The 20214-nt window shown below is 44.5% G+C and overlaps 1 protein-coding gene and 1 pseudogene across 3 annotated transcripts in view; both read left to right on the top strand.

The window, feature by feature from the left end:
- Positions 1–20214, top strand: part of LOC139052443 (tudor domain-containing protein 7B-like) — a 101108-nt gene that overhangs the window by 13775 nt on the left and 67119 nt on the right. For all 3 annotated transcript variants that reach the window (XM_070529546.1, XM_070529548.1, XM_070529547.1), the window contains exons 8-11: positions 4881–4957; positions 6190–6320; positions 8988–9045; positions 13373–13522. In XM_070529546.1, coding sequence (XP_070385647.1) covers positions 4881–4957; positions 6190–6320; positions 8988–9045; positions 13373–13522 — 416 coding nt within the window. The remainder of the gene's footprint in view (positions 1–4880; positions 4958–6189; positions 6321–8987; positions 9046–13372; positions 13523–20214) is intronic.
- On the top strand, positions 17559–19476 carry LOC139052444 (uncharacterized; annotated as a pseudogene).

The following is a 20214-nucleotide window of genomic DNA, read 5'->3' as shown; positions in this document are numbered from 1 at the left end:
ATAATTGCTCCTTCCTTCAGTACTAAGAAGCGCTTTTCATGTGAATACTAGCCTAGAAAAACTTTACTCTAACTGATGCTGGGCTCTGAAACTAAAGGGGGATGCGGCTTTCTCATTTCGGAAAATGTCCAAAAAATAAATTTTTTGAAAGTCGTGTTTTTAATTTTGGTAACTCTCTTTTTATCATATTCCGAAATATCTTCTCTGAAAAACACGTAGAAATGCTCTAACGAATTTTTTGTATCGGCGAAGGTGGCAAACAATTTCACAGGCATCACGAAAAATGCATTTAGTAAGTCACAATATCTCCAGTGTGGTGCTATCAAGCACCGCTATTTTGGTCTCATCGGAGATTGCATTTCTTCATGTTCAGATTTGCCGCTTCAACTAGCTCCTCCATCAGAAACAAGGGCACAAAAAGCAAATGAATGCAGGTTGTTCCAGAGTCGTTGATCGGCCTTGCCCACCATCTGACTGCAGCATGCTTCGCCATTGGTCTGGTGCTTGCTGTAAAGCAGCATTGTCTACTATTTGCACCTCGCAAGCACTCGACATTTCAACTCCTGTAATCTCGCTGAATTGGGCTCAATGCGGACATCGCAGAAGCGCAACCGATCAATCCGTTACTGGCCTCTCAGATCCGCTGCTAAGCATTCCGAGCATCGACAACTCGGACTTCATGACCAAGCACTCGGCGCGTGGCATCCTCGGACACGTGGATAAGCCTTTCGAGCATTGCTGCTTTAGACATCGTGACTAAGCACATGGCACATGCAATCCTCAGGACCCGAAGCCATGCACCTGGTGCACATAGTCTTTGGACCTGTGGCTAGGCATTTCTAGCGTCGGTGCGCCTTGGACTCGGTGATCAAGAGCATAATGCACGGACTCCTCAGACTTGTGGCTAAGCATTTCACTCATTGGTGCCTCAGGCTTCGTCACCGAGTGCATTGTGCACAGAAGTCAGGCTTTTATTTTATTAATTTTTATTATAGCGCTGCTCTTAATGGCCTGTTCTTGTGGTGAGGGGCAGCAGCGGCAGTGTAACCGAGTGAATGAGGACAACTGCAAAACATGCAGGTGTGAACTTGGAGCGGCAGAGGAAAGACACGAACTGCAAACGGTGGACACCAATGAGAACAAACCCTCCAGTGACATGCGCGCAAGAAAATGGTTTCATGCGGACTCACCCGACTACTCAATGCATAGTATTCGTCTCAGCCGGACCGCTCTTTTCGTACTATCGTCTGCTCGCGTCAGCTCTCACTCATGCTTGCTTGGTTTGCTTGGTTTTGCCTCGTTCGCACCTGTTTCAATTGTCATGGTTTGCGATTGTCTTGTAATCGGATTGTATGCGCAACGTGAATTTTGTAGTACTTTCTGGAAGCAAAACGGCACCAGCTGTTACACCGGAAGCTTTGACGAGTCATGTATAAAAGCTCACACGCTTGACTCGTAGATCAGATTTTTGACGATTGCTGACTCTGCTGCGTTTCTTTGTCTCAATATGTAGCGAAATGAAAACACGTGTAGAGCTGCACTCAAATTTAGATAATATCATAATCGTTGGTGAATCTTTTTGTCATGGTTTCTTTAGGTACAGTGCAGGTCGGGACTTTCTCACTTTTTTGGCTTGATTATTTGAATTCGTTCACCCCCAAAGTGTGTGTCTGATGGGACGATGCCAAGAAAAATTGGCCACCAAAAACCGCCACGTACCCCACAGAGTCAATGTATCAGAACGTCTGAAATTTCAGACGCAAGAACCCTTTGACGACCGATTTTCCGGACATTTTACCGTGACTGCAGGTTCGAAACGGCATTAATCAAAGCCACCATCGCTGCCATTTTGATTACTTGGCCCCTCGAACCGGCGCTCTCGCATGCAGATCCACTGGCAGCCGGAGCCGTGTACGTGTACCGACAGGCCTTCAGAGCTTTTTTGAATATGCCTGTGGCAGTTTGAGCCCTTAAGGGCAGTAAAAAACATGCATTCATTTTTTTCAAACTGCCCAATTTTTCGGACGTTATTGCGGCCCCAAGGGAGTCCGAAAAATCGGATGTTGACTGTACAACTGATCAAGAGGATGCTTCAAATGATCCAGGGGTGAACGCATGGCAGAAGGAGGATGAGAACAGAAAGGACCGAGGCACTGAGGAATTGACGGGAAAGGAAACGTGCCGCTGCCTCTTTGAAGGAGCTTGAGCTCAAAAAACGAACTGTTGGCTGACACCGAGATGCAGGTATCCCTCATGCAAACAAAAATAAACTCTTTAAAGCAGTGAAACCCAACACTGAGATGTTTTGTACGGGCTGAGAGTGTGTCAGGACAGTTGAGGTTGACGCCTCATACCGATGAGCTTGCTATCACTTGATAGAAATAGCCCATATTCAGAAATATTTACTTATGTATGCATCTCCTTTTCATTCGTATTTGAATATGTTCGACTCAATTTGGAATCGGTTTTATCATTTTTTTCGCTGTGCATTTTACTAACACCTTCGTTCTGTTTTCTTTTTAAATAAAATAGATATTACTCCTTACTATTCAAACTAGATTAAGCCATTTTTTTGTCTCAACATGCTTACTAGAGAGTGACAGCGTCGGGCAGCATGGTGTCCAGCCTGTCTTGACATAAAAGAAAGTTCTGGCTCATTCAGGGAATTTTGCAAAGGTGCTCAGGGAAAACCTGGAAAACTCAGGGAATTTGGAAATTTCAACTTGGTAGACCCCCTGTCTAGACGTGCTTGGTAATTCGGACAGCTTTGCGGCACAACCAATGGCCCCATAGACTTAATGTGTAAAGATTACCGCTATTTCGGACAGCCCCCAGCACCATCTATATCCGATTATTCGGACTCGGTTCATGGCTGTAGCTAACACTGACTCAGCCCCCATTATTCCCTCCGGCAACCTCGACGAGACATCAAGTATGGCTTCAGAGATTACACGCTAGGTGGTAATCCCTGAGGCCTTGCCTTGGTCACATCACTACACATCAGAGATTTAACTGAAAATGCCAATCTTATAGGCTTTGTCTGAATTGTGAGGTCGCATCAACATCATGATCATCACATCCATTCCGGCACCACTGCGCATGGCCCGTTCTTGTTTGTTAAATTTGCCTTCCAAACAGCGTTGCGCCATTTTGTGCTTCTTTGTTTGTGCAGTATGCATTCCAGATAGCGCTATGTTGGCTCCAAAAAGTCTCTTGTGAAGTTACCGACAGTCTGCGTCAAATGGCACCAACAGTGCCCTCGCAGTCCAACTCCGAATGAGTCTTGAGTCATGCTCTTCTGCAACTGAAGAGCATGAACTGCCCCCTAGCACAACGAGCTCAAATGCTGCTCCCTGCGGCCGTTACATCTGAAGACTTTGCAGATGACAGCACAGTGTCACTGAACGATGAAACTATTGAGCAAGTTCTCCCACCGTCAAACTGCGACTCTAACTCAGATGATGATGATGGGCAGTGTGCTCCGGAGCTTTCACATGCGGATCAGACTCGAGCCTTAGCAGTCCTTGCATCGATGTACAGAAACAACACCAAACTGGCAAAAATACAGGGGGACTTGGTTTCATGTAAGCGGAAGTGCATAACGAAATGAATTGACCACTTCTTCCTTGCACAGGGCCCTAAAACGTAAACAAAATAATCTTTTTTGGATACATTAGTTTTTCGGACATTCGATAATTTGGACTTATTTACGTTCGCTATTGAGTTCATCAGTTGTCGACTGTAGACGCAAGCAGATCACGCTCTGGAACACAATAGAAGATTGCAGCTTTGTTGTCTGTGCTCGCAATTACACAACATGGAAACAAACGGACGAATTGGAAGTACCAAACAAAAACAAGACACACACACATACAGGCACACACACACACATTTGGTTTGTAAGTTTTATTATTTTTCTAAACTTTAATTAATCTGTTGAAGCAACAGATAAAACAAATAATTGCTATTGCCTTGAATAATTCTCATAGTCAAGTGTCACTGTGAGGCACGTTGCAGCACTGCAAATTACGTAGGCACACTTGTGCGAATTACATCAATTCTCCAGCTGGGAGCGCAACGCCCACAAGGAGAAGGGCACATGGCAGCTGTTTTCGGGGTGCGTAGTGGTGTAATTGTATGCACTCCACTTAGCTCAACATTGCCAGACCTGGTAAGGAGCCCTTTAATGTTACAACCAGAGGTATAAAGGTTAACTTTGGCCACAAACAAAATGGTAACCCAAGGAATGTCAAGGATGAGCCAGGTGCACTTTGGATGCAAGTAAAAGTTTGTCAGAGGCATGGGAATGGAACGTTACTGCAGTGTAAAGTGTCGAAAGGTTGCTGCTCGTTCATGCTGTCACACGGTGCTGCAAAGAGGCTGCAAGTCTTCCTTTTTTTTACGTTACTAAGAGTACACTGTGTGACAGCGTTAATTCAAGCAAGGTACAAGAAAAAAAAAAACAGTATTACGCTGACAAAACAATCCTCTTGTCAAAGTGCTGGTACCTATCTCCAAGACCTCACCTTGCATTCTTACAAGTCACCATATTTCTCTTCAAACTAATGCTTCGTTGCACATTGCTTCAGTTCCGTGTTATTCTATTTTGCTACTAATGCTTTCGCTGTTGAATGAAAAGCATGCTCCCTGCACTTGTGCTCTTTCTGAGCTATTATTGGGCCAGGGGGAGCAACTGACTTGGATAAGTGCCCAGCAGCAAAGGCTGGTTGTGTGCGCAGCTGTGTTCACTGCAGGCACATTTGTTTCACTCAGTGTTGCTTGAACCATGTCTTACGATAGCAGCAATCACCTTGTACAAGTATTGCACAATACTGGTTGCATTTGTTGTTTTTGTTGCAGTTAACTTTTTTTCTTTGCAGGTTTGCAGAGCCAGATGCAAGAGACCAGTGTATCGACACCTAAGCAAGTCGAAGATTTTGTCGGTCGAATTAAAGAGGTTAGAATTAGTCAGTTATGTTTATTGCGTCTACCGTAGACTATCCTAGCTGGCATCTTGTGTCCTGGAGCATTTCTTGTTAGTAGCTTCATTGTGTTTTGGAAGCTGGTGAACTGTGCAAGGCATTGCACAGTATAAATCAATGTAACAAGTGCAAAATAACACAAAAGGTGCTGAGGCTTTCTAATGAACAGTTTTAGTATATAAAGAGACATTTATGCTTCACGGAATTTATGGCAAAGTAGAAAATAAATATTAAGCACTTAGGGAAAATTATTTCAGTGCATCTGTGCAAATAGCATGCAGTTCTTGAGGTTTTATATCCAGGGATCATAGATTGTCTATGAAGGACACTGTAAGCATGGTTTCCGGACTGATCTGTATGTAACATTTTGGGTTATTTAATATGTAGGTTACAAATGTAAAACTAAATTGTCCTATCCATTCTTTTGTGTGTGAATGGTAGCCTCTGGAGCGTCCGAAACACATAAATTCATTTAAACCACGGCAAGAAATGACAATCATGGTCATTCGCCAAGCGTTTGTACTCCGTGTTGATCTGCCGCACATGCCACAGAAAGAATTCTTGTCACTAGTGACACAGTTTACTGCGCCATATATGCCCTTTCACTGCTTTCAAACCTAGGCCCTGGACCGCTTCTGTGTTTGCCTACTGAACTAGTCCACCAAATATAGTGAAAAAAGAAAGACTAGGGTGAGTAGCAGGAGTGCGTTAAAGCAGAAGCCTGCAGATATTTAACATATTTAACAGTTTTCCCCTTCACATAATTAGAATTTTACATGTCTATCTTGCTCTAAGTTAAACAAAAAATTGTAAGTATTAGTCTTGAGGCATTATGTATCTTTCTTTTATCTGAAAACTTAATACAGTTTGAAAATGCATGTTTTATTCCAGCATGGTAGGCTGATAAAGCATGTGACCGGAAGTTTCTTGGGGCTGCAGGCTCGCTGCTGTTATCGAACATAAGAAACAGTCTGTAGCAGCTGCAAAGCGCATATAAAATAACATTATGCTTTGGAAATATCCTCAATTCCTCACTCTATAGGTGGTAATGACACTGAGTTTGGCAGGTTAACATAAATTCTGGTTTGTGGAATGTTCCTAGCATCTTTGTGTAGGTGTAATGACACAACAGTTGGTGCAAGTCACAAATGTTTGGGGGGGGGGGTTTGTTTTTGTCGATGTCCAAATTTGTGGCTTCTATTCCCAGTTAGTGTCGCAGAAGAGCAACGGCCTTTGGAGCACTGTCGTGCCGCAGATGTACCAGGAGCAGTACAAGGAGTCGGTACCAAAGAACTGGCTAGAGCTTGTCAAGGATTCGAGAGTTGTGTGCACAACTGAGTAAGTAGAGGCAATTTCTTTGGCATGGATCTAGTCCTTGCCGGTAGGTTGGGTTTAACCACACAGGTTGTTCTCTAAAGGCACACTAATGCCATAAGCTAGTCTAATCTAACTTATTTTGGAAACATGTCAGCATGTCAAGAAAGGTATAAAAAATCATAATCGAAAGTCAAACTTTCCTTGCTGTCTTGTGTATTCAATTGCAGTATTAACGACATTGTGTTATGATGTCAGAAATTTTGCTGCATCTTCGAAGATTTTAGGCAAGTTCATTTTCTACAAAGTGAGCATACAGGATTTGCCAACTTGAACTTTCTTTAATTCAGGGAAACATGCCTTTATATATATATATATATATATATATATATATATATATATATATATATATAAAGGCATGTTTCCCTGAATTAAAGAAAGTTCAAGTTGGCAAATCCTGTATGCTCACTTTGTAGAAAATGAACTTGCCTAAAATCTTCGAAGATGCAGCAAAATTTCTGACATCATAACACAATGTCGTTAATACTGCAATATATATATATATATATATATATATATATATACCTATATATATATATGCCGTATTTATTTGAATCTAGGCTGATAGTTCTTTACAAATACAGTCGCTGATCGTTTCATTATTCCATTTATTAAGCAGTAATTAAGAAGTAATTTCCCCTATGTTGTCCTTGGTGTCAGTGTTTGTTGGCTTCTTATGATATGACTAACAAAAAAAGCGGGCCCCTCAGTTAATCCCCTTCCTTCTCATTTATATATATATATATATATATATATATATATATACACATAAAGTGGATCCCGGATATATTGAATTATTGCCTATATCGAACAGTTGAAAAATGCCCTTGGGAATCCCATGCAAAAGTACAGCGCTGTTGTTCATGTATATAGAACTCCCGTGCACCGTCATATTGATGTATCGAACTCCGTGCTGAGCTGCGCCCCGGCAAGTGTCTTCTCCCACCATACCCAACCCCTGCAAGTGCGCTTCACCTTACGAAGCTCTCGTGATGCTCCCGCGATCTCACGCGTGCCTTGGCATGTGGGTAAAATGTTCTCGCGATCTAACGGCATGTGGGTAAAAGGCACGTGACGAGGAGCGCTTGGAGTGCAATTAGGTGTGAAAGGGAAGTGGGAGGTAGAAACCAGGCTGAACGCAGGTGCCCATTTCCTGTGTTTCAGTTGGCTGACACCGCTGGCGCAGCGAGACGAATGAGGTCAGTGCAGCTTGGGCTTGTGGTAGTGCGGAGACGCGGAGCGATGCGTCTTTTGATTCGCTTTGTTTCTTTTATTTACGAGGCCAGCGCGAAGGCTTGAGACTCGTGTGGTGCAGTGCGTTTTTCTTTCCGCTTTTGGCACGTGTTCCGGAGCCATGGCAGCAAAAAAAATGCAAGAATTTGGATTTTTCAACAAAGGCGGACATCATTCGACGGGGGGAGGCTGGCGAGAAAAAGTCATCGGTCGCCGCGGCATTCGGAGTTCCTCGCAACACCCCGAGTATGATCCTCAAGAACAAAGCCAATGTTAAGCTGAAGGCAGTGCAGTCCAGTCACGCTGGAGTGTGTCGTGTGCACGTCCCAACCTTTGACAAGGTTGAGAAGGCATTGTATGCCTGGTTGTCTTGGCATTCCCAGGCGCCATCCCAGGCGGCGTTACAGCACGCGATTTCGTCAGCGCTGACAACGGCGTGCAAGCTGTAGCGGATCGCACTGATGCGGAGATTGTGGCTGACATCATGGGTGACGAGGATGCAGACTCAAGCAGTAGCGAAGGTTCTGACGAAGAGGACCAATCACCATGCACTGCAGCTGAACTTGTATCACCTTTCAGTGTAATTCGCCACTGTTGTGGCACAATGGAAAGAGCTGGCCTTTCTCATTTGGACACTGTCAGTAAAATTGAGGACAGCTTAATGAACTTGATGGTGCAGAAGAAAAAGCAAGCAAAGGTCACAGATATTTTTCTTCCGAAATAAAGTGCTTGGTCATTGTGCTGTGTTTTTCTTTTTTTACGTGCCTTGGAGTGGAGGCACAGATCAGTAAGTTCCCGTTAGTCACGACATCGGGAAACTGCCTTGAGATGTGTGGAGTTAGAGAAGCTTTTGACTTGCATATCTTATATTTCGAATTGTCTATATATCGAACTATTTCGCGATCCCCTTCAAGTTCGATATATCCGGAATCGACTATATATATAGTGTTTGTTACTTTATTGTTTCATTATTTCAATTATTAAGCACAAGTAATTTCCCCTATGTTCTGCTTGGTATCAGTGTTTGTTGGCTTATTATGATATGACAATACATATATATATAGTTGTTCTGTTTTTTTGTGTTATGACCCTTTTTTTTTTCTTCTGAAAAGTATGGTAACTAGATTCACCCAGTTGTTGCAATCTGTGACATCACAGAGATTTTTTGAAATTGTACAGTGTAATGTCATGCGCTATATTTCTCCTTTACATTGTTTCCTTGCACACAGTGCTTTGCATTAGGTGAATTTTGTCCAATTTAATAAATTTGAACGTTAATAAGCCAGTCTAGACAGGACCTAGTGTTTTTATGATGTAAACTCAAAAAAAGAATATATACTCTATGCTGTTCCTGAAGAGTAAATACTTATGTTTGCCCATGCTTTCTTTCTCATCCAGTTGCAAGGAGAACCGCTGCATTCTCTATCCTCAGACAAACTCACCGACAACTTCCCAGGTGCGTTTCTTTTTGCCACTGTATGGAGTATGCCTTTTTCTGCACTGGTTTAGAAAATAGGCTGCTATTGCTGATAATAGAGGAAGCCATACAGTCGCCAACTAATAATTCGGACACTGATAATACGGATAGTATGCCCAATTATTCGTATAGCCTTGCGGTACTGCCACTGGCCCTGTGAACGTAATGTATAAGAATGACTGAAATTTCAGACACCTAACAATACCCTGTTTAATAATTTGGCTCTGCCTCTTGATTGTGAGCTAATTCGGTCACAGAATCTACCAGAAAAAGCAATATTTTTGTTTTGATATGTTGCAGCGGCCTCCTCAAAACCAAAACTAACGAAGCCTAGTCATTCGAGTAGTCACTGAGTGTGCTCAAACCATGTGTCCCATACCACAAGACAAGCCAAGCTGCTAAGTTGGCTGCATTTGTGGCTTGTTATGCGAGCATCCAGCGTTTGTCCCTGTTAGTGTTAAATAGTAACACGGTCCCGGGTGACTTCTTTGATTGCTAGCATGAATTCTTGTCACTTAAAATCATCAAGCAGTTCTTAATGGCACCAAATCTATCCTCTATGTATGCCTCAACGAGGATGGCAATGTCCGAAGTACTGGGCAATTACTATCGCTAAGAAGTACATGATGATTCGTCTGCCGAAGCTATCTCTCTTTATGTCACCAGAGGATGGAGATTCTGTGCCTGTACTTTCGTCAATCTGTGGTGACACCACGGCAATGGTCGAAATAAGGACTAACAGGATCACAGGCAGGTGTATATGCACGGAGCAGCATTGACAACCTAATTTGAGGTTAAGCAGGAGCAGCATTGACAACCTAATTTGAGGTTAAGCACAAGAGAGCACGTAGGACAACAGAAGGGGATTAAGTCGAAGCGCTGTGTCTTCGTCCCCTTCTGCTGTGTCTTCGTCATCAAGTTATGCAGCACCAACTAGCCCACCAGTCTGTTCTATCGACAACCTTTTTTTTGGCTACTTGTGAAATAAAAACACATATTTTCTAGCTAATTCAACATTTTGGACTCCTAATTATTTGGGACTTTTAGGTGGTCTTTGCTGAGTCTGAATAAAGGTCAAGGGCTATGTTTACTATCTGCAGTATTCTGAAATAAATAAAATAAATAAATTAAAAAATCTGCACTTCGCGACATGTGTCACGACGGGCAGACTCGAAATGCACTTTGACCAATTTTTACGTGGCGCTTGAGTTTGTGGGGAGCACCCGCCTCCATTTCCTCCCGCGTACCCGCGGCGACCCGTTCGCACGTGGCGACGGGTCGTGCCGGCGTAGACAGGGGAGAGAGGCACTACGTCGCACGTGGCGACGGATCGTGCCGGCGTAGACAGGGGAGAGAGGCACTACGCGCCCTCCCTTTCTTCGTCGCCCTGATGACGCGCGTACTCCTCTTCTCCTACGCGGCTCACGGGAAAGGGAAACGTATCCGGCGGGCGAGGAGGACTTCCCCTCGCAAAAAGGTAAAAAGGCATAAAAGTGCGCTACCGGGAGAAACTCGCTCTCTTGGGACGCCGACACCTTGGACCGCCTGGACAGCACCTGCCGCATCCCGTGAGTGATCTCGTTCGTCTGACCCACCCAGACAATGAGGCAAGCCTTTTACTACTTTTACTGAGAGGACGTCCCTCTGCGAGTGTTCGATATTGCTTATAGCAATAAACGTTGTTACCGTTGACACCGCTGGTTGCCTTATTCGTCCGAACCCGGCGTAGCTGCGATTCCCGCGCTACGGGTTGGGAGTACCATGAAGCGACTGCATGGGGCTAGATCCGGAGCTCGCCTTCAGCCCTAGCCGCACGCAGAGTGGAACCCCCACAAGTTATAGAAAACAAATAATTGATTTTACCCTTGAAATTCATTTTTCTGGCCTGCCCATTAATTCAGACATTTATGCGACCTCATCTCTGTCTGAAAAAAGTCAGTGAGCAACTGTAGTATTTACTTTCTGCACACAAACTGAAGAGCCAAAAAGTGACAATGTGCGCATGTTTGTTGCGGACCGTGCACCGCTCACAAGCGACCCGAGCAAAAAGCTTCTTTCTCTGTTGCCTAGGCAACCCCCGCCCGCCTGCTGAGCCAGCACGCTGCCGCCACATTTTTTGCTCCTCTGTTTCTTGCTCATTTGCTTGCTCCATGTTTCTTCTTCTGCAGCACCTTCGTTGCTCTCCTGTTGGCTGGTGCACCTCATTAAAATGCATGCTTGCTGCCCCACTTGTCTGCAATATTTTCTGGCAACCGTGTTAATAACCGGTATTTAGTCTCGTGGGGCTGCACTTTAAGCGGTATGTGAACACATTGAGTTTTATGGGAATATAAATGGAAGTAAGAAAACACTGCATTATATCTGGTCCTGCACTACAAGCAGTTATAAGTAGGGGTGTTTGAATATTCAAAAATTTAGAATGTTATCAAATATTATATTTTTAATATTTGATTTAAAAACTAGGTATTTCAAGATTTCTTATACAGTACAACTGAATTTCGAAACAACCCAATTCGTATAAAACCAAATATTCAAAACAAATCGAATATATTGCTGGCTGTCTGGGAGCACATACGGTTCTTAGAGTTTGCTTGTATCTAACCTAAGACTCTGTGTCTGATTTTTTGCTGCATTTTGTGATAATTTTATACTGCTGGTGAAATTTCGCATGTAAATCAAGCTTAGCCGCTGGACGTCTAAGAAGCTTTGTGGGAAAGCCAGCCACTCTGTAGCAAGAGGCACCGGTTTGCAGACAGCGAGGGTGGGCTCTTTTGCAGTGCCACCATCAATCTGAACTTATTGCTTGACAACAAGTGTGATGTGTGATGGCTGGCATAGGGTCAAATGCCTATGAGTTTACAGGCATTTGATGTTGCATGATAAGGCACAAGTTGTTGGGAACAGACAGCTAGTGGGAATCACTCAATTTGCCAGTTAACAGGAGCCAAATTTACAACCCTTGACTATAACAGCTTACTAGTCTAATTTTTCACCATTAGAGAGTTTTAGTTCAGGGGACGCAAGGCGTTAGGGCCCCTAGCACTTGGGTGCGTTTGCGCTTGCGTACGCAAGCAGAAACACGTTATAGGTTAGCGGCCCTAAACGTAAGCCGCAGTGAGGTCGCATGCGCTGGCAGCGCCACCAACGTCTTTTCTTTGCTGCGTTATCATTTTTTAAAACATGAAATCAAGCATACGAAGTAAAGCACATAAAACTATTCTTATTAAAAGCAGTTAATAGAGAGGTTTAGAGTGTCCGGTATTCTGGTAAATGCAGGCTGGAACGTTGGGGCGGAGCTATGAACGAGAGCGGCCTGCATGGTGCAGCCACCTGGTGGCGCAAAGCTCAAACAGACAAAAACAGCTAATATTGCAGTAACCAAGTGTATATGACTTTGCTGCGGGTATAAATTTTTGGCAGCAACACAATTACGCCAGTGCCGAAAATTCACACCAGCAGCGAAGTAGAATAGACTTGGTTACAGCAATATTAGCTGCTTTTGTCCGTTTGAGCTTTGCGCCGCCAGGTGGATGCACCATGCAGGTCGTTCCCGCTTATGGCTCCGCCCCAATGCCCCAACTGCGTTTACCCGAATACCGGACACGCTAAACCTCTCTAATATATATAAAAACGACGTCTGTTGATACTTGGCGAAAGATTTATTAGATTATCTACCCGCTAGCTACTCGTAAGGTCTCCTACACCGCAAGAGTCATGTGGGTAACGTGACCGCCTAGGGGCAGCGATGTTTTTGGCCGGCCAAACAACCCAAGGACGCAAGTAGACGTAGCGGTCTGCGCATGCACAGTGACGTCGCCCCTAGTTCTTGCGTACGCAAGCCGCTTGCGTTCCCTATACTAAAGGTCTCTATTGACAAAGTAATTGTGATGTTTCAACATGTTAAGATAAGCAAGCTTGCTAATAAATGCATGTGCATGTTACTATTCAATATTTGAAGCTAGTTATTCGTATTTGATTTATACTAAAATTCTTCCTTCCTGCAACAATATGTTGATACTCACATAGCCCTAGTTATAAGGGCATAAAAACCAGTTGTGATTCAGTTTCACTTGTCATCGCTCGTGCCGTGCACTCCTTTCTGTGTCCTTCGTCTTAGCGCTGACTTCATTACCTGACATTCTAGATGATTGCCAGGTCTTCTTAGAACATGCCTATTTGGAAGGACCCTTACAATGGAGTTGACTACCTGGGCTGTTTCTAAGCCTGTGCAGTATTTGGATAGTTGATGGAGTTTATGCAGGTGTGAGGAAAATTATGTCAATATTTTTGTCTTTGTTTTTCCAAGACTGGGCACCGGCGGTCCATGACTGATGCAGGCCCAGTGCATGGCCCTGTTCCTGACAAGCTGCCCCTTCCCGAGGGCAACCACTGGGATGTTTTTATCACATATGCTGCTAGCACAGCGGATGTATTCTTCCGCTTGCTGGACTTTACTGTAAGTCTGTTTTGTGTTATGCGCACACGCTTTTGTATGCTTGCATGTGATTGCGCCATGCTTGTGCACTGGCAAGCAACTGTTCTTGAGGTGTAGTACATAAGCTGTGTTCCCACGAATGCAGCTGTGGCTTATCGCATCGATAGCAAATCTTATTAATGCACTGCACTGGCATTTACCCCTACATTGTCTTGTACCGCTCTTTTTGGGACAGGCTCCCAGCAAGAATGCATGGGTGCACAGGGGTTATGGAGTAATAAGTACAACCTTGTTCATACGTATTTGAAAAATTTGAAAAAAAAGAATGTACTAAAAAGGAAAACGTATGACCCAAAGTCATAAAAAAGATTGGCAGACTTAATGTGGTGACATCTACGTAATGCAAAGCGTTGCGCAAATCGTTGCAGGATGAATACATGCTGAAGTAGCCCGAGATTAGTGTTTTCGCTTTTATGGCTTTAGCAAGCTTATGTTTGCGCTCCTCAAATTCAGCCTGGGTCAGCAGCTTCATCGGGCTGGGCATTTTAGCAGGATGTTTTGACATGAACACTTGGAGACAATCGTTGCGGCATAAGATGCTGATGTGCGTTTAGCTGCTGAGGCTCGAGTTGCCAGAAACGGTCTTTCTTGTTTTCCTTTTGCATGTTTTAAGGCAGCGGCGGCAACCGAAACGAATATTGTAGTGGCGCCTGGATACGATGCTGCCACAGTGAAACAGGATGCTCACTTTGCACTTCTTGTAGCAGGGAAGAGCAGTACGTTTTTGGTTAACGCCTTTTAAAAGCATGCAGTACATTTCCAACAGCATTGTGGCACATCTGCTGTGAAACATATAGATGAAGATGCCTATCCGCAATAGGGTTTGGCAGCAAAAGCAGCGAATGCGATGTGCAACAACCCACAAGAAGATTTGCTGGTAATCAAAGAGAAAACTAAGTGCGTGCCAGCATTTTCGCGTTAAGTAAGTGAGCAAGTACTTTGGGGAAGCTGCCTTGGCGGGTGCCTAATACTCTCGAGCGTGTGTGCCTCGTGCCTTTTCTTGTTCACATGGGATGTAGCAGCTGGAAAACATACAATACAATCTATGTTTGGCAATGTGTGCCAATGGATTGTGATTTCCGGGAATGTATGAACTGCTAAAAAGGAAGCGTAACTACTGGATTATTTTTTCTGTTCTTGATCGCTAATGCCGCTGGGAAATCAAACAAAGCAGGATCATATCAACTAGGTTTTACTGTAGTTGTAGTATTCATAGTAGAGTTCAACCCGGCTGTATCGAACCCGTTTGCGTAGAATTATTCTCTATATTAAAAAATTTCTGAACACGGTATAGTTACAATGAGTATATATAGCAAAAGTTAGGCTCAAACAAAAATAGCAATGACTCCTGATATATCGAACGACAAGCTGCGCAAAAGTGCTCCCGGAAGTTGGCTTTCCCTCGCGGTGGCGGGGAACCCGGCGGCGCGGCTCCATCCAGCCACTCTCCCTACCGTGACCGCGCTGCATCGGGCGAGCCGTCGACATCCCCCTACAAAAAAATTATCCTGGCCCGCCCGCAGCGCTTGGTCAGATAGCCAATCAGAGGCTCTCGTGCCCTGGTCGTGCAAGATGGCGCAAGTGGGAGTTGTCTCGCTGCATTTCTGGTTCATTGTGTTTACACCTGCGGGCCTTCTCTCGCACTGCTGCCCTGATGAAGCGGCAGAATTTGCCTTTCGCCGTGAAGCTTAAAATCATAAATTGGATCGAACGCGGTGAGAAGTCGGATGTCCCCGCAGCGTGCAAGACTCCGAGGAGCCCTCTCAGCACGATCTTGAAAAATAAGGGGGAGATTAGGGCTAAAGCTGCCAAACTTGTAACTCATTGCCCGTGCCGCCCGATGAAGACGCACAGCCGTGTACAAGTGGTTCATTAGGAATTGCTTGAGACGTGCCAGCTTCCGCGTGTCTAGTGATGACTATAAATTCTGATGAGTGCGACGAAGCCGTTGCCGGTGTTGCTGAAGTTGGAGCAAGCTGTCAGAATTTCCGGAAGCCATAGATGAATCAATGGTCGTCGAGTTTGTGAGTGCAGATAATGGTGTCGCAACCACGGGAGAGCCAGAAAACGAAGACTACGTTGCCGACATTGTACTGAGCACAAGCGAAAGTGGGCACAACGAGGAAAGCAACGATGGCCCTTTGCCCACATCCTCTGTGGTGATTGGTGCACTCGCACTAGTCCGGTGCTTCTATGCGAGTATGAAAGATTGTGGCCTCAGCTGCTCCGACTCTTTAGACAATGTGGACAAGTGCGTGCGTCGCAGGCAGTGAAATTGTCCAAGCAGGAGAAAATACAGGACCATTTCATGCAAAACTAAGCTAGCTTTATCAGTAAAGGGATTTTATAAACAGTATGTGGTTTCATGACGTCCAATTCTTTAGCAGGCTTTAGCGGAATCATGCCCTATATCAAACTGATAGGCGATTCTTTGCAAGTTCGATATAGCTGGGTTCGACTGTGGTAGTATTTGTAGTAGTTATAGTAGTACAAAACTTTATTTAGTCTTTTTTGATTAGTTGTCCCCAGAGGGGTGAGCCGTTAGTCCAGAGCCCCATTTGCTGTTGCAGTCTGGCTCGCTTGATGGGACGTGAGCCAGCTGCCTTGTCTTCTCTCCCCCTTTGTGTGGTGTGTGTGACTGTTAGAGTCAACTTGTCCCTCTATATTTACCCAGATATGAGACAAGGCCGGTGTGCCTTCCTTGCGCATAATGCCTATTTAAATGAATTCAGTGCACTATAAGGATGATACAACGCACTGCTGTTGCATTCGTGTAAATTTGAATGTTGCTGTAGTATGTACACAGTTTGGTTGGGTTTCACAATTCAGGCTGAAGTAGCTGATAAAGGGAATTAGCACATCAAATACAAATGCTGGAAGGGGAAACAAAGACCTGCAAGAAGTTTATGACTTAATTTGTAATTCAGATTCTTCTATATTTTGGCTCACCCAGTATGATATTTGATGCGTCTTAATATACCTTAGTGAAAGTGCTTTTTGGTTAATGCTTTTTCTTTTGCCTTTTCAGGCAAACAATTTCTGTACTAAGTGGTGCTATAGTAACACAATCTCCATGACCAAAGAAACCTAGAGGCTTCAGTCATTAAGCACCTCATATTTAAAGAATAGCCTGCAATAAAAGATATCTGAGACCAAGTGTATTGGCAAAGTAATCAACTAATATTGACGGTCATCATAGGTGCAGGGTGCGCACAGGTCCTTGAAAACCTTGAAAACCCTTGAATTTGAATATTTGGTTTTCAAGGCCCTTGAAAATCCTGGACTTTTTGCTGCTCCTTGAAAATCCTTGAATTCCTAGCGTAGTACATGCAAATGACTATTAATAAAAAAAACGCAGTTAAAATATTTGTATTTTCAGTACCGTGTTTTAATATGTGCGTTTCAGGCGTAAAAAATCAGTGTGTGCTAATATAGCCAATTTTGCGTGACGGTTAGCCACACTGGAGCCACTCGGCTCTGAAGCCAACTTGAGCCGATTCAATCCAATCTGATCTTGGCGCTTTGTTATGGTGGTTGACGGCATTGCATTCTGCCGTCGCTTCTGCACCCGACTTCTTGCGGCTGAAACATCTTAATGCAAAGCAAATGCCTGGGAAAAGCAAATTTCAAGGCGCGTGGCTTCACAACGAGGCTTACAAAGACTGGATTGCACTAGATACGACGAGTGAGCACCGTGCAAGATGCAGGCCTTGCGGAAAGACCTTCGATATCACCAACATGGGCGAGTCGGCGTTAAAGAGCCATATGAAGAGTGCTAAGCATGCTGGCGTCATGGAGATTGCAGCCAACAGTTCGGTGCGAAGGTACTTAGTTCCAAGTACGGGGAAACAGTCAGCCGTCCCACCTCCTTCGCAATCGGGAAATCTAGACGATGCTTGCAAGGCACACGAGCTGGTGACGAACGCAGAGATTCTGTGGACTTTGAAAGTTGTCACATCGCATTTCTCCTATCGGTCGTCGTCGGAAGTAGGCCAGCTATTCCAGCGTATGTTCCCGGACAGTGGCGTGGCCAAAGCATTTTCTTGCGGAGAGAAAAAATGTGCGTATGTGACGTGCCATGGTCTGAGGCCCTTCTTTTTATCTGCTCTGCAACGGGATATAAAAGATTGCGATTACTACGTGGTACTCTTCGACGAGTCCACGAACGACTATCTCCAGCGGAAACAATTGGATGTTCACATCCGGTTTTGGAATTCGTCTCACAAGGTGGCAACGAGGTACTATACCTCGGTGTTTATGGGGCACTCGACATCCGAAGACATCCAAGGAACGCTGCTGACTGCGCTCGAGCCTTTCCCTCTTGAGAAAATTCTTCAGATTTCAATGGATGGTCCCAATGTTAACCTGAAGTTACTCAAGAATTTCCAAGAGCACCTGCATCAAGCATACCAAGTTCAATGTCTGGACATTGGGACTTGTGGCCTCCACACCATGCACAACGCCTACAGGGCGGGTGTTACAGCAAGTAAGTGGGGACTTGACTGTCTGCTCTCCAGTCTGAGCGCGCTTTTCCATGGTTCTCCTGCAAGAAGGGAGGACTTCTCAGCAGTTACCGGTCAGGAAACGTTTCCCCTGAACTTTGTTGCCCACCGGTGGTTGGAGAATGTGCCTGTGATAGAGAGAGCCTTGCTCTTGTGGTGTGACATTAAGAAGTTTATTGCAGCTGCAAGGAAGAAGGAAGTAAGCCCCCCAAAGTGTGGATCATTTCACAACTTGTGTGAGTTTGCTAGTGATGACCTACTGCTAGCAAAGCTTCAATTTGCACTCGGTGTGGCCATGACCCTCAAGCCATTCCTCACTGAGTACCAAACGGATCAGCCCATGGTGTTCTTTCTTGCAAGAGACTTGGAAACTGTGGTCAGGAAGCTACTGACGAAGTTTCTGAAGTGCTCGGTCTTGTCTTCAGCAAAAGGAGCCACTGGTCTGCTGATGGTGGACATAGAAAGCACGGAGAACCACACTCCACTTGAAAAGGTGGATGTAGGCCATGCCGCTGAACAGACTGTCCGGAAAACTAAAGCAAGCCAAAAGGACGTGTTCCAGTTCCGCATGGAATGCAAACACTTCTTGGTCAGTGTGACAAAGAAGGTGCTTGAGAGAAGTCCACTGAGATTCCCAATCGTGAGGAATTTGTCCTCTCTGGACCCACGACAAATGTGTACTAGACCAGATGAGTGCCTGGCCAGCTTCAGAAGAGTGTTGGATGCCCTCATTACAGCGGGCAGAATGTCTGAGCACCAAAGAGACACTGTACTAGGGGAGTACACCGAGTTCCTGCAGGAAGAGATGCATAACCTGCGAATGTTTGAGAAGAACGTAAACAGGTTGGACGAGTTCTTGACTGAGCTGATGCAGTTTAATTCATCATGTGGGGAACTGTGGAAGGTTGTCAAACTTTTGCTCGTGCTCAGCCACGGACAGGCCACTGTGGAGCGAGGGTTTAGCGTGAACCGCCAGGTTGCTGTAGAAAACCTGAAGGACCTGTCGTACATTTCGCAACGTATTGTGTGCGATACGTTGCAGGCAGGGGGCGTCCTTAATGTCCCTATTACAAAAGAGCTGAGGACTGCTGTATCAGCTGCCCGGCAGCAGTATGCTGCATATCTGGAAGCAGAAAAAAAAGAAGCAATGTGATGATGTAAGGGAATCAAAGAGGCGCTGCATTGACAAAGAGATTGACGCAATGAAAAAAAAGAAAAAGAAACTCGAGGCAACAATAGCTGACCTCCAGGCTTCAGCGGATACCTATGCCGAAAAGGCAGAAGCAGCAAATGATCTGAAGTATGTGGTCAGATCAAATAGTCTGAGGAAGGCTGCACGAAGCAAGACTGAGGAACTGTGTAGCCTCAACCAGAAGATTCAGGAAAAGCGGCAGGAGCTCCCCTGAAGTTGCCATTAGCACTTTTGCAGAATGGATGGCTGTTCGACATTGGTGCAGTGCACTGGAGTGTGTTTTTCAAGACAGAACATATATTATGTTGGTTTAGTGCAATACAATGTGTTCCTTGAAATGTTTTTCTTCGACTTTGTTCAGTAATATAATGTTGGTTTAGTGCAATACAAGCTGTTCCTTGAAATGTTCTTTTTTCGACTTTCTTCAGTAATATTATGTTGGTTTAGTGCAGTACAAGCTGTTCCTTGAAATGATTTTTTTTCGAATTTGTTCAGTAACATTATCTTGGTTTAGTGCAATATAAGCTGTTCCTTTAAGTGCTTTTTTTTCGACTTTGTTCAGTAAAATTTGTACCTGATATTGAAAACTGCTGCATGTAGCATTGTGTCGAGTCCTTGAAAATACTCCCACTGAGCCTTGAAATTCCTTGAATATCCTTGAATTTTCCCCTTTTGAGTCTGTACGAACCCTGTAGGTGATTACCTATAAGAGCTTTGAAAACTTGTGAGTGTGGAAATTCAGTAGCTTTCGGCATTTTTGTATGTACGAGCGTGGATATTTTTAAGGTTTGTTAGAAGGAACCGTAAAATGTGCTTTATGCAGATAATTTGTGGTCCTGAGAAGTTGCAGTTAACATTCATCGTCTGTAGACTTATTTTTGAGCTCACACTACATCCTTGAATCCTTACATCCTACCCTCAAGTGATAATGTTCACCTCAATGATCAAAGCATTTACAT

The sequence above is a fragment of the Dermacentor albipictus genome, unplaced genomic scaffold (assembly GCF_038994185.2).
Source record: "Dermacentor albipictus isolate Rhodes 1998 colony unplaced genomic scaffold, USDA_Dalb.pri_finalv2 scaffold_23, whole genome shotgun sequence".
NCBI lineage: Eukaryota > Metazoa > Arthropoda > Arachnida > Ixodida > Ixodidae > Dermacentor > Dermacentor albipictus.
This window is presented reverse-complemented; position numbering and strand designations above follow the sequence as displayed.